At 47.0% G+C, this 13545-nt stretch overlaps 1 protein-coding gene across 1 annotated transcript in view; it reads left to right on the forward strand.

Moving 5' to 3' along the window:
• Notch2 (notch receptor 2) overlaps positions 1-13545 on the forward strand; it is a 133488-nt gene that overhangs the window by 87647 nt on the left and 32296 nt on the right. The window contains exons 11-17 of the mRNA NM_024358.2: positions 171-404; positions 2807-2917; positions 6916-7108; positions 8390-8535; positions 10657-10770; positions 12090-12209; positions 12578-12730. Coding sequence (NP_077334.2) covers positions 171-404; positions 2807-2917; positions 6916-7108; positions 8390-8535; positions 10657-10770; positions 12090-12209; positions 12578-12730 — 1071 coding nt within the window. The remainder of the gene's footprint in view (positions 1-170; positions 405-2806; positions 2918-6915; positions 7109-8389; positions 8536-10656; positions 10771-12089; positions 12210-12577; positions 12731-13545) is intronic.

The raw sequence follows: 13545 nt of genomic DNA on the forward strand, positions 1-13545 counted from the left end.
ACCAAGAATCTGTGAGCATGGGGTCCCCAAGCTAGAATTCTAAATCAAACAGACAAGGCCAGCTGTGAAAATTGCTCCAGACGTGGGACGTGCAAGCTAGTAGGGCCTTTATGTGTAGACGCCATATGCTTCCTGGTTTCAAAGGCTCCTCACTAAAATTCCTTCTGCAGGATTCACTGGCACACTGTGTGATGAGAACATCGACAACTGTGACCCGGATCCTTGCCACCATGGCCAGTGCCAGGATGGGATTGACTCCTACACCTGCATCTGCAACCCCGGGTACATGGGAGCCATCTGTAGTGACCAGATTGATGAATGCTACAGCAGCCCCTGCCTGAATGATGGACGCTGCATCGACCTGGTGAACGGCTACCAGTGCAACTGCCAACCGGGTACCTCAGGTAGGACAGTCCCTCCCTCCGTCTGCCACTCCGTCCTCTGGGATTGTTGGTCTAAGGTGACAACTTTCTTTCTGCCGTGTGTCTGGTGGGGCCTCAGGAATTTCAGGCAAAGGTTAAGACCTTTGTAGTGGCGAAGTAAAATGCCTAGGGCTCTTCGCAGGCCACCTGAGCCGGGAGGGGAGGCGACTTGCTGGACGAGGGCCTTCTCTCTCCTATCGGGAGTTCTGGAGCTGTTTCAGTGGGCATTTCACAGATTTCCCTGAATTCCATTTTACCTGTGAGAGGAACGATCTTGGACACAGCTATAGCTGTAGACAGAGAGATACTGTGAGAGATCAAAGGGAAATGTCTTAGTGGAAGATTAACCAGTGTGAGCCCTTTTGAGCAGAGGACCTGCCTGATACACAGGGTGATTTGTTGGGGACTCATCCTGGACTTAAGGAAGTTGGCCTATGGAAGGGGCAGAGGTAGGGGAGTGGGTAGCTGCCCTGCTTTTATTGTGTTCCTTCAAATCCATTTCTTCAAACTTGTCAAAGGTCCTGGTCTTCATCCAGGGCCTCACACATGCCAAGTTTGAAAACAAAGTCCTTTTTGAATTGCTCAAGCATACGAAAAACATCCCATGCCTTCACAGCTGAGAATGCGGGCCCCCTCCCCACATTTAGATAACTCCCTCAAAGGGCTGAATAGAGCTTTGTGAAACCTTCCAAAAGCAATTTGCTTCCGGGCTGGTCCCCAGACATGAGAAATTGCAGTACGAAGGAAAAGTGAGAGATTTACAAGCAGTTGAATAGGAGTCTTTAGAATGGAGGGGCTGTGTTAGCCTTGCTGTCTCCCTCATTGTAACCAACATGCTGGAAACCTGGTGAGTGGTGGGTTGGCAAGAACTTATTTTCCTCTTGGATTATATCCTCTTGCCAGAGTGTATCAGGTAGACTTTCCTTCGGGGGACAGAGGCAAGAAGTTAATATTCATGGTTTGCGGCAGGCAGCATGCAGAGGGAGGCCAAACCCATCGCTGCAGCAGTTTGAAAAGTTAGAGCAAAGAGCTGCAGGCAACATCCGGAGTTGCTGGTCAGTATTTAGTGGAAAGGAAGCTTGTGCTGCGGGCCTGGCTGGAAAGCCCACTTAGTAGACAATGTGGATAGACAATGTGCATGTATCATGCAGTCTCTGTTAGTAGTTTGACATTTGGAAGGAATCATCATAGCCTTGCTAACCATTCCTGTGGTTTGCACTATCTGGATGCTTAAAGCGAGATAGACTCAGTTACTTTTAGGACCTTCTCTCATTTGTGCTTTACGATGATAAACTCTTGAAGTAATTAATTAGTTCTCTTGAGTTTCAACTAAACTAAAATGGCTTGAACTAGAAGAAACAGCAAAGCAGACAATTCAGCAACAGCAGAGAAGCCTCTCATGGACTCTAAGCAGCAGTAACATCCCAGCACAGGCGGGACGGCTGCAGACCTGAGTCCCAATGGGCTGCTCTGTCAGTGTAGATGCTGTGGCCCAGCTTGACTGGGTGTTATTCCCAGTTCAACTGAACCATGACCCCAGGGACTAAAACTGTGCTGGCATGCTAGGGCTTCATGGATCAGGGGCTGATGGCTAGAAGGCCCGCCCTTGTGTACAGGAATATGGAAGCTTGTCTCCTATTAATTAATGGTCCTCGAGGTTAGCCTCATCAACATGGGAAGGCTTATGGAACTAGCATAGAGGTGGTAGTTATTAACAAATGTGTGATCACAGATGGTACGTTGGTGAGTGAACCAGCATGGTGGCATTTGGTCCAGGAGTTTTACCTGTCTATATTCCACAAAACAGTCTATGGAACCACAAAGCTTTCTTACATGCACTTTAACTAATGCACTGTGGTTTCTTGTTTGTTTCATTTGTTTTGTTTTAGTTAAAATGGGATTCTAGAAGTGTAGGATGCCGCTGTGACAGCTCACAGTTCGGGCTGCGGCTGCTCCTCCTGTCTGTGATGCTATCTCAACCCGAGGGCTGAGAGTTTGCAAGTTCCACAGCGGCAGATTTTAATGTCTTCACCAAAGCTGTGAAGCGGACACGTGTTTGTTTGGCTGTGGGTGTGTAGATTTGTGTCCATCTGGTTGGGGCCCGTAGCCTGGATCCTGGCTGAGATGCTGACAGTTTTACCTATATTGCCTTTGTGCTGTTTCCATGACAACAGAGTAGAAGGGACAAATCATGGCTAAGTATGAGTAATCCAGTCCTCTTGGCTTCTCAGTCCTGGATTCTGTGGATTGTACTTGGCGAAGGGCTGCTTTGTTCTATTCGGAGTGCCTGGGTTCCCTTCAGGCTTCTGACTGTGGAGCACCACAGGCAGAAGTGCCGACATTCCTGTGGTGATACAGAATCATTTCTCTGCCTCTGTTTACAGGCCTTAATTGTGAAATTAATTTTGATGACTGTGCCAGCAACCCTTGTCTGCACGGAGCCTGTGTGGACGGCATCAACCGTTACAGTTGTGTGTGCTCTCCGGGATTCACAGGTAATGCTCTTGCCTTTGGACGGGGCCTCCATTTGCCCATCCAGTTGGGAAAGGGGCCCCTAAGTAAAAATCAAATTTTCACCCTTTTCCTGTTTCTCGTCGTCTCTGGAAGGTTTGCAATCTGCTTCTGTTCTGCTCTGAACCAGTTTCCTGTTTCCAGACCTTTGCTAAGTGGAAACACAGCACTTCCCTTAGCGTTTCAGGTCACGTGTTTCTTGCTACCTGAGAATTCCTAGCAGACTGTAACTTTCCGTCACTGTGCTGGAGTTAATGCCTCCAAAGCCACCTTTGTTTCCCTCCAGCCACTGCCTTCTGTAAAGCTGTGCCCAAGGTAAACCTGCATGAAAACACTGACTGCTTGTCCTGGGTCTTGCCTCTTCTGGGAGCCTGTTTGGGGAGGGCATAATTTGAGGAGACCACCAACTAGTTTGGCTACAGTAAGCAAGATCATTTTGCCCATGAAAAGAAAGTAGATGAAGATAATACTGCATATGACCCTTCCTTAGGCTTGGCCCTCTAGAGAATTCGCACATGTGCCCATAGGTGAAGTACAATCCACACGCTCTCTTCTTCCTTGCTAATATCAACCGTGTCATTTATGTTCCTGGACAACTGTCGTGAAGGCTCCAGAGGAAGCCTAGGCTCTCCCTGACATCTAATTATGGTAAAGGTTCCGTTGTTAGGCTACACGGTGTATCATGCTCTTTCTGGACATTACCATACACATGCAGATGTCTATAATAGTACCCTTAGGAACTGCCGTCTGGTTACCTGCTCCCCAGGTGAGCAACCCACTTTAGAGCTTTTGGCAGAGCCTAAGGGCAGCCAGAGCCAGGTGAAGAGATGCTGGGTACTTAGTCTCTCTATGCCAGCGGTAATGTGGGCGCTCCAGGAGCATCTGTGGCTTTGGTGGCCCTCGGTTCTTCCAGGTGACTGAGAAGCCGGTGTGCTGAATGTTTCGTGCCACGACCCACTGAGGCAGCACGGTGAATTTGGGCATCCTGAAAGCTGTTCTCCCAGATAGGTGGGAGCTAACTAAATACACAGACCTGTTGAAGTGCATAAGAGGAAGAGGATGCCTAATTTGTATGAACAGTGTACTCTGAGCTAGGAACCAAGATGCTTACCCCATCTCACTTAGTTGGCACAGCTGCTGCTGCCCCTGTGGCACTGAGGAGAGGGCAAAGAGCAGAGAGGGAGAGTGATGTTCTCAGTGCCCGCAACCAGGGCTCTGCCCCAAGCGTCTGACCTCAGAGTGCAGGCTCATTCCCACTGCATGGCCAAGGGACAGCCTGTTATGGTTTCCTTCAGGATTTACAGAAGACTTCTCACCGGACTTAGTTTTTTAAATGTCAGTGAATCATATTCTGTCTGTTTTTAACATTCAGCAAATCAGCAGGGTCAAAGGGGGAGCACACAGGCTAAAAATACTCTAAGATAAACATAAGGTGTAGCATGAACCCACAGAGCCAGGAGATGGAATGTTCCGGCTGCTGGGCGGTGCCCCTTCTTGGGAACTGCTTTCTGGTCCAAGAGGCTGTTTTGTAAATCTGTTGCTGGAGATGTCCAAGAGTCATAAGCCATAACTGTGAGGTATTTGGGGTTTTTCCTTCTATTTTATTTTAATCATTTCCCTGACCATTTCCATAAGAGCTTTAGAAGGTCCAAGGGAGGCCTTTGTCTCTTCTCTTTTTACGGCTGTTCTCTGTTCTCCCAGGAGCTCCAGATACTCTGATTAGATGGGAGAAAGTTGGACATCATGTGATCCTATAAACGCCTTTCCATTTTCCAAAGCCGCGTTGGTGTTTGGATTACAGGCCTAGTGGCAGACTCCCATAATCCTAGCTGTTCTGGAAGCTCATGCAGGATGGCCACAAGTCCAAGGTCTGCCTGGACCATGGACTGAATTCAAGGCAGCTGGGCAACTCAGTAAGAGCTTGCTTCATAAAGAAAAGTACCGAAGTGAACAGCAACAGCAGGGCCACAAGACAGAGTGTGGAGTAGAGCACTTGCCTCTGGTGCATGAGGCCCTGGGTTCCACCCAAGCACCAAATACCAAACCACAACAACAAGAACAACAAAACACAAAAAGTAAAACAAACAAACCAGTCTTCCCAAAGAGAAACAAAAAGCCCAACCTCCCCCAGATCTACTGTCTTCCTAAATTCTCCTAACCGACCATGAATGGAGTTGTTCTGTCCTCAGTTAACAAATATGGCCACAGAGATGGAGCTTGATAAGCCAGTGAGCTAGAGAGCGCGTGCACTCCTCCCAGGGGCACAAGCCCGACTCTTTCTCATCCTCTGCCGTAGGTATCAGAAAAGAAATTCGCAGGCACACTGGCAAAGGAATAGTCTACTGCTCTCCAGCCCTGACCCCACTCGCACAAAATGCCTTCAGACTTTATCTTGAGAATTGTTTAAAGGCAGATGAGGGGCTGGGAACATAGCTCCGGGGAAGGATGCTGGCTGATCCCAAGTTTTCTCCCCGGTACCAAAAAAAATAAAATAAAATAAAAAAATAAATGAATGAATGAATGAATGAATGAATGAATGAATGAAGAAGAAGTGGCTTGGAAGACTGAGGTAGGACATACAGAGGAAGAGGAAAAATGGCAGCTATCCCAGACTGTGGGACTTTACCACAGGAACCACTAGTGATGGTTCACAGTGCATGGGAGGCCAGCAGCCTGCTCATGCCTTCCTTTAAAGGGTGTGTCTCCTTTATTTGGAACCTTTTGAACTAAATATAGTGTTATTCTCTTTTAAATCAATTTAAAAAACCTTCAAACCTGATTAGAACTATTAGAACACTATGTTCTTGAAGTTCATAAATTCCTTCATAATGGTCGCTAGACTTCACTCCCAGCGCTGTAGGGAAAAGTTTAACTTGGAAGCATTTCAGAAGGCTAATTCTCAACTACTAGAAATATAGAAAGACATTCATATGCTTAGCCATAGTGTTGAGTGCAGCATAAGGCAGTGGTGATGAGGGCTATACGGCAGGCGGACCTTCAGTCGTGGGTGTCTTCAGCTTCCTGTATTGCCCTTTGAAATGTGGTTGTTAGGCCCAGCCGTCATAGCCTATGGTAGTGGGGCCTAGAAATTTGTCACTTTAAAAAAAAACATTTTATTTACTTATTTATTTATTGTGGTGCCTGTGAAGATCAGACAAGGACATTGGATTTTCTGAGCTGGAGTTACAGGCACTTGAGATCCATTGAACATGGGTGCTACCAACTGAACTCTGGACCTCAGTATGAGCAGTCAACATTCTTAACCACTGGACCATCTCTCCAGCCCTAGAAACCACATTTTAAAGAGATGTTTGTACATTAGAGTTTGAAAACCACTGGTCTAGACTGGGAGTCACTGAAGTGTTTTCTCAACTATTGGAGGGCAGTAAATGCCTGCTTACGGACTACACACAGAGTAGAGTATGGGTTAACCCTACTCTAAGAATGAAACCGAAGTAGCTATGTTTTTTTTTTTTTTTATCGATTTAACATTAAACTAGCAGTTCATTCACATCCCAGTTAATTGTGATTAACCAGAGATAGAAATGTAAAAACTCAACTGAGGAAAAGTGATAGAACACATGGGAGACAACACACCCTCATGCACGCACGCACGCACGCACGCACGCACGCACGCACGCACGCACGCACGCACGCACGCACGCACGGCAGCACCAGGAGGGGCAGCTGTCTCTGGTGACATCCTTAATGCTTGTGAAGTTCTGAAGTTCTAAGCTAGACGAAGTCGACCTGAGAGTGCCGTGGCTTTGATCTGCTGTCATTAGTAACTTCCCTTCCTTATTAATTGGAACTGCTCCTCAAGCCTTCGTTGCATGGCATGACGTGCTTCTCCATGTTAGTCCTTGAATCGTGAACCTTACAGCCTGCCTCTTTGGACAGTGTCTTCTTATGTGTTCAAATCTCCGTCCCTTGAGAATTGAGAATTTAAATATGAGTAACCCGGCTCCTGACCCCTCTACAGGGCAGAGGTGCAACATAGACATTGATGAGTGTGCCTCCAACCCCTGTCGCAAGGGTGCGACGTGCATCAATGACGTGAATGGTTTCCGGTGTATGTGCCCTGAGGGACCACACCATCCCAGCTGCTACTCACAGGTGAACGAGTGTTTGAGCAGTCCCTGCATCCATGGAAACTGTACTGGAGGTCTCAGTGGGTGAGTAGCTGCCATTGCTCACAGCTTCCAACGGGCCTGCATGTGCTAGCTAGAAGCTACTAATTGGCCTCGGTCAAAGCCAACTGAAGGAAACACTAACACAATAGCTCGTATCTGTCAGTTGGGAACTTGACCTGATATTTAGGTTGTCCAAATCACTGCTTTGTCTGTAGAACCTGACCCATCTTCTCAGGCTGAGAACTTACTTGAGAAATAAGGACTGTTTCCTTTACATAAGTAATCAATGAGGACCCCACGGAGGGCCCAGGAATCCGTGCATCTACAATTGTGTTTATATTACAGGATTGAGATCTGAGGGCACAGATTGACAACCCCACACCTTACAGCCTATCCCTGTTCAGTTGTGGAGCCTGCGGTAGTCCATTTGCTGCCTGCATGCCCTCAGAGCTGTTTGGCATGCGATGGCTTTAGAACAAGAGTGTCTTAGACACGATGAGCGGCTGTATGCTCTTGTCATAACACAGCGTGGGCATTGCCACGTCTCAAACTCAAAGAAAGGAGAACATGTTAGATAAGTTTGTTTCCAATCCAGAACATGATGATCTTCAAGACACCCCACCATGGCTCTCTCTCCTCCACTCTTTCTCTCCATTCTCCTCCCACTTCCCAGCTCCCCTTCTCTGACTGATCTGATACAACATGTAACTACTAGCGATGTTGGGGTCAGATGTTATATGTGTTTCGGGTATCTTCAGCTTGTCTTGCTCGATACCACGCTCTCTGAGGCAGGATCTTGATCCTAAGAAAGCGAGCCTGACCTGTAAGACTCTAGTCAACCTCAGCAGGCTTCAGTGGCTTATTTTCTGATGTTTGTACTAGAGGTTCTGAGCTTTGTTCGTGTTCATGTTTCCTTTGATTGCCCCAGTATGTTTGACAAATCATAGCTCTGTGGCAGTCCACCAGCTTCCGGTGAGCCAGTTGGAAGCATATGCTGGTCTTCCAACTGAACATGCTAGATGGATTCATGTCCTTACCATGTGACGGTGATTCCAGTACAGATCCACAGAAACGCAGAAATGAGCTCACGCCTGTAATCTTTGTACTAGGGAGGCTTAATCAGGAAGATTACCATGAGTTCGAGGTGAACCTAGACCACATAGTGAGTTCTAGGACAGCCTGGGCAACAGAGTGAGACCCTGTCCCCAAAATACCAGACAAAAGAAAAGGAAGGATGCACCTGTCTTCCACCTATCTCTTATGTGCCTCTTAAGACTCAGTTGTACCTTTGTACCACACAGTAACACCTCTGTCTTCTTGCAGCTATAAGTGCCTCTGCGATGCAGGCTGGGTTGGTATCAACTGCGAAGTGGACAAAAATGAGTGTCTTTCTAACCCGTGCCAGAATGGAGGGACATGTAATAACCTGGTGAATGGCTACAGGTGTACATGCAAGAAGGGGTTCAAAGGTGAGGTGAAGGCCCAGCTCATTATACCTGCTGTTTGCTTCCCTTGTTGTACACTGGTCCACATCATGGTCTCTGACTCTTTTCGTTCTGTAGTTTGCTAATACAGTAAGTATGCTAAGCAGTTCGTGTTTCCGAGACATGTGCAAAATAAAATACGAGTAGATATCTTTCTGCCTTCAGCCTACCTGAGATAAACCATTGGGACAGTAATACTTAAAACAAACAGTTAAGACCTCACTTAGGGGCTGGCAAGATGGCTCTGTGGTAAAGATATGCGCTGCCTGACACCCTAAATTCCAGTGTCTAACTGTAAGCTTCCTGGCCAAGGCTTGATATACAGTGTCAGGTTGCTTCTTGGAGTGGGCCGAGGGTGTTGTACTTAACTGTCATTGGACCCTGTGCTGTGCTCAGGGCCTTTCCAGCAAATCCTTACACGTGAGCTATTCTGGACACTTAGTTTCCTGTGTTTTTCTGGAAAAATAGAGAGCAGAGGAACATATCTCAAAAATATTTTACAGTTCTCCTTGCTTTGGGCTATTTGACACTTTGGTGTGTTTTAGAACTACTCAATTACAGGTTGAGTGTCCCTAACTCCAAATGTGGAGTCTTCTAAAATCAGGAACTTTTTGAACACCAACATGAAATGAAAGTTCATGAAACTTTATTTCATGCACAATATTACTCTAACAGATTGCATTAAACCATTCTCGGTTGTGTGTAGGATTATTGGAGAGAGACGTGATGACATCCTTTAAGTAGCTTGTTATTTATTTGTAAGAATCCTCACTTTATTGCACCCTAAAAATCCTAAACACTTCCGATGTTGTCTTAGCGTTGCTATTAATATGATGACACCACGACCAAATGCAAGTTGGGGAGGAAGGGTTTATTTGGCTCACACTTCCGCAGCACTGTCCATCATGGAAGGAAATTGGGACAGGAACCGAGGGGCAGGAGCTGACGTAGGGTGGAGGATGCTGCTTACTGCCTTGTCTCCCGTAGCTTCCTTGGCTTGCTTACTTGTAGACCCAAGGACCACCAGCCCAGGAATGGCACCACCCACAATTGATAGCTGGGCCCTCTGCTATCAGTCACTAGTTAAGAAGTGCTCTGCAGGCTTGCCCACAGCCATATCTTACAGGCATTTTCTTTACTGAGGTTCAGTGTGTATCTCAGTAACATAGCTGTCCAGCACAGATACCAAGTCTTTCAGAGAAAGGATACCCAGACGACACCAGACAGGTTTAGGAAGTCTCTGTTCAGATACTTGTGTTCTGATACATTACATTTGCCAAGAAACTTGAATATTCAAAAGCACTTTAAAAAAAAATCTCACTGTAACTTATCAGCGATCACATGGAAAATGAAACTATAAAATCAAAATCTGTTTGTTCAGTGATCTGTGAGCACCTTTGAGCCCAGGCCTCTGTCTTCCTGCTCCCTTTTGCTCACAGTGCTCTGGCTTCTCCATTTTTAAGAGTCTTGTTGGGCCACATTGGAGGTGCAAAGATGGGTGGTGTCTGGGTCCTGCCCTAGTCCCATTCTGCTACTTTTTTTTTTCCATCTTTTAGTGGGAATAAATTTTTTGCCTTTAAGTAGAAGAAGTATTTTTAAGGCCTTAGGACATAGCTTACTGATAAGAGAGATTACACGGGAGGACGAGTGGGTACACTTCAGGGATTTCCTTTATGAGTTTGCCTGTTTTCTGATCAGAACCTTCCCGTTTAAGAGCCCATGTTAGGGGGTTGGGGATTTAGCTCAGTGGTAGAGCGCTTGCCTAGGAAGCGCAAGGCCCTGGGTTCGATCCCCAGCTCCGAAAAAAAAAGAACAAAAAAAAAAAAAAAAAGAGCCCATGTTAGGTAGAACAGCCAGCTTTTCTGCAGAGTGAGTTCTCAGTTCATTTTGGAGAATCCGGTTACATAATGAGGTGCATTAGGCCTGAACTCAGGCACTCTTCTCATCGTTTTGATCAACCATTGACTGACTGTATCTGAGACCCGAACTAAAATGAATGAGCAGGTGCTCCCACGACCCTAGTTTCCACCAACCACTAGGAGAGCCGGTCGGTAACTGGGGTTATAAGAGGCTGCCGGTTCAATGTGCACGTGTCTCCTCCTCCAGGCTATAACTGCCAGGTGAACATAGATGAGTGTGCCTCGAACCCGTGTCTGAACCAAGGGACCTGCCTCGATGACGTCAGTGGCTACACCTGCCACTGCATGCTGCCTTACACAGGTGGGTACTGCAGGTGCAGGCCCGGCTGGAGGGGGTGCGTGCCCTGGGCTAGGCTGTGCCAACGTGCGACTTTCCGAGACTCACGTCTGTGATGCTGCTCTGAGGACCCCGTTTGGCGTCTCTCATGATCTCAGAGGCTACATGGTAGTGGGAAACAGCTTCCTTCCTTTATGCTTTTCAGTGTTCGGGATTTGTTTGTTTGTTATTCTTGTGCTAAGGATTGATCCCAGGGCCTTGCGTCTCCTTTGTATTGTTTTGTTTTTATTTTTTACTTATTCTTCTCTCATAGATCATGTCCCCAACTGCAGTTGCCCCTCCCTCCTCTCCTGTTGTTCGGTGAATTTTTGGGGTGAACTTTTAGATGACATAGCCTTTGAATGGCCCATGCTATTGTGGGTCACCCTCAGGGGCTCTGCAGCTGGCCCACACCCTTAGCCCTGTGCTTTACTGTTTGGGCTTTTAAAGTTATATATGTCTAGAATTCGGTGCCTACTTGGCCCAGCGGCATCCATCCTTTTGACACTATAACACAGTATTGTGGAGAAAATTCACAGTAATGTGTTTTGCTTTCTGAGTACAGAGTTTTAGGATGGCTGTTAAAGCTGACTTTGCTGTAGCTTGACTTCAGAAACAACGGAATAGCCTGTGAAACCCCCGTAAAAGGCACTTGCCACCAATCCTAAGAGTACTCAGTTCACCTGCTGAAAACTAATGTGTTAAAACATACTTGGTGCCCTTTTGGTGAAATCATTTTTACTTCTTTTAATTGTTCTCTAAGTTTGAATTCAGTATTCTAAGGCAGGAAGCACTCGTTGGCAGGCAGATGTCAGCATCCCACTGACAGCAGTAGAGATTGCCCGGCAACAGAGATGTGGGTGTACAATGCAAAGAGCCGGCCCCAGCGGTAACAGCTGAGGAAGCAGCCAGCACAGAGGCTGGGGGTTCATTCAGTGTTAGACAGGGCTTAGCGTGTGCTTCTCACTTAGTCCACAGAAGTCCTCCCTGAGGACATGCTAGGTAAGGTCCCCGGGTTAACTGTATTGGGCCAATATTGGGAGGAGCCGGTATCCGTTCTCAACCTGTGGGTCACGTGCATATCAGATACCTTGCACACCAGATATTTATACTATGATTCATAACAGTAGCAAAATTACAGTTATGAAGTAGCATGAGGAACTGCATGGCACCCCACTGAGCTAGAACCTCTTGGCTGCTGCTGTAGCTTGGGGTTCTGACAGAAGCACATCTGGGTTTGCAGTCTCTGGACCCCCTCCTTTTCTTGGTTGATTCCTTATCACAGGCTGACATTTGTTTTCCAGGCAAGAATTGTCAAACGGTGTTGGCGCCCTGCTCCCCTAACCCGTGTGAGAACGCTGCAGTTTGTAAAGAGGCACCCAACTTTGAGAGCTTCACCTGCCTGTGTGCCCCTGGCTGGCAAGGTAACGATCCCGGATGCATGCTGCACCGTAAACAAAGATGACATGGGAGGCCACAGGCTCTTTGGACAGGAGCCACTAGCTGGAAGGGCTCCTAAGACCTTCCCAGATTTCATCTGTATAGTCCTCAAGTAGCTGAGACCCTCCAACCCAAGAGTTTCAAGCTATGAGTAGCAGTTGGGAGGAGTTTCTCAGGGACATAAATGCCTTACTGGGACCTCCTGCATCGGACCAATCAGGTGGCCTTCTGCATCAAAACACTCTAAGCTCATGGTGTACTAAAACTTACACCTACCCAGACTTACACCCTGCCTTGATCTCTGTGGGAATTTTCTTCTGAAGCCTGGCTATTCCTTACCCTTTCTTTATAGGTCAGCGCTGTACAGTTGACGTTGATGAGTGTGTCTCCAAGCCGTGTATGAACAATGGCATCTGCCATAATACTCAGGGCAGCTACATGTGCGAGTGCCCTCCCGGCTTCAGTGGTATGGACTGTGAGGAGGACATCAATGACTGCCTTGCCAGTGAGTACACCTGCTCCTGGGCCCGGAGAGAGAGCTCAGTCACAGTGAGGACCCTGCTCCTTACACCGGCATCGACATCCCACACTCTAGTATTTTTAAGTCTTCCTTTGGAAGCTACTGTCTTCAGAAATCAAAGTAGTAGAATCTGTTCTAAGCCTCTTTCTACAACATTTTAAATTCTGACAAACTAGGGACAGTGCTGTGGTAGCTTTCTGAGAATATAGATTTATGAAGGGCAGTAAACATACAAAAACTACAAGTATTTTAATGATAGAATTCATCCACTTTTGGCAAAATGATAGCAAAAACCGTCAACCATGGGGGAATGGTCCTCTAAAAGTCCTTCTGTTCTACTTTCTGTCCCGCACCACCACAGACCTGCCTCTGCCACTGTAGATAAATTTGTACCTTGAACCACTTGATATAGTGCAGCTCTGTAGGCATGCTCTGGTCGGAGTCGTGTTTCCGGCTGGCTCACGTTACTGAACCGGTTATGTTCACTAGTGTCTTCTGTCTTACTGCCCAGTGGCCTCCTCTCTGGCTGTGCACATTGAGCATGCTCAGCCCGTCGGTGCCGAGCATCAGACACTCACCCACTCTAGGCCTTTTGGTTTTGGAATATTCACATCTTGGGGATGTGATCCAAGTGGAGGCATGAGGCTCACTCATGTTCTCACGTGTATTTTGCAAGAGTAGGCCGAAGGTAACTTGATGCAATTCTTTCAATGTATCTGAATGCTGACTGTGGAATCCATTTTAGTTGTTCTTGTGACATGATATTGACCTGACCCTTAAGGGATTTCAGATTTTGGAGA

Source organism: Rattus norvegicus, chromosome 2, assembly GCF_036323735.1.
Source record: "Rattus norvegicus strain BN/NHsdMcwi chromosome 2, GRCr8, whole genome shotgun sequence".
Taxonomy (NCBI): domain Eukaryota; kingdom Metazoa; phylum Chordata; class Mammalia; order Rodentia; family Muridae; genus Rattus; species Rattus norvegicus.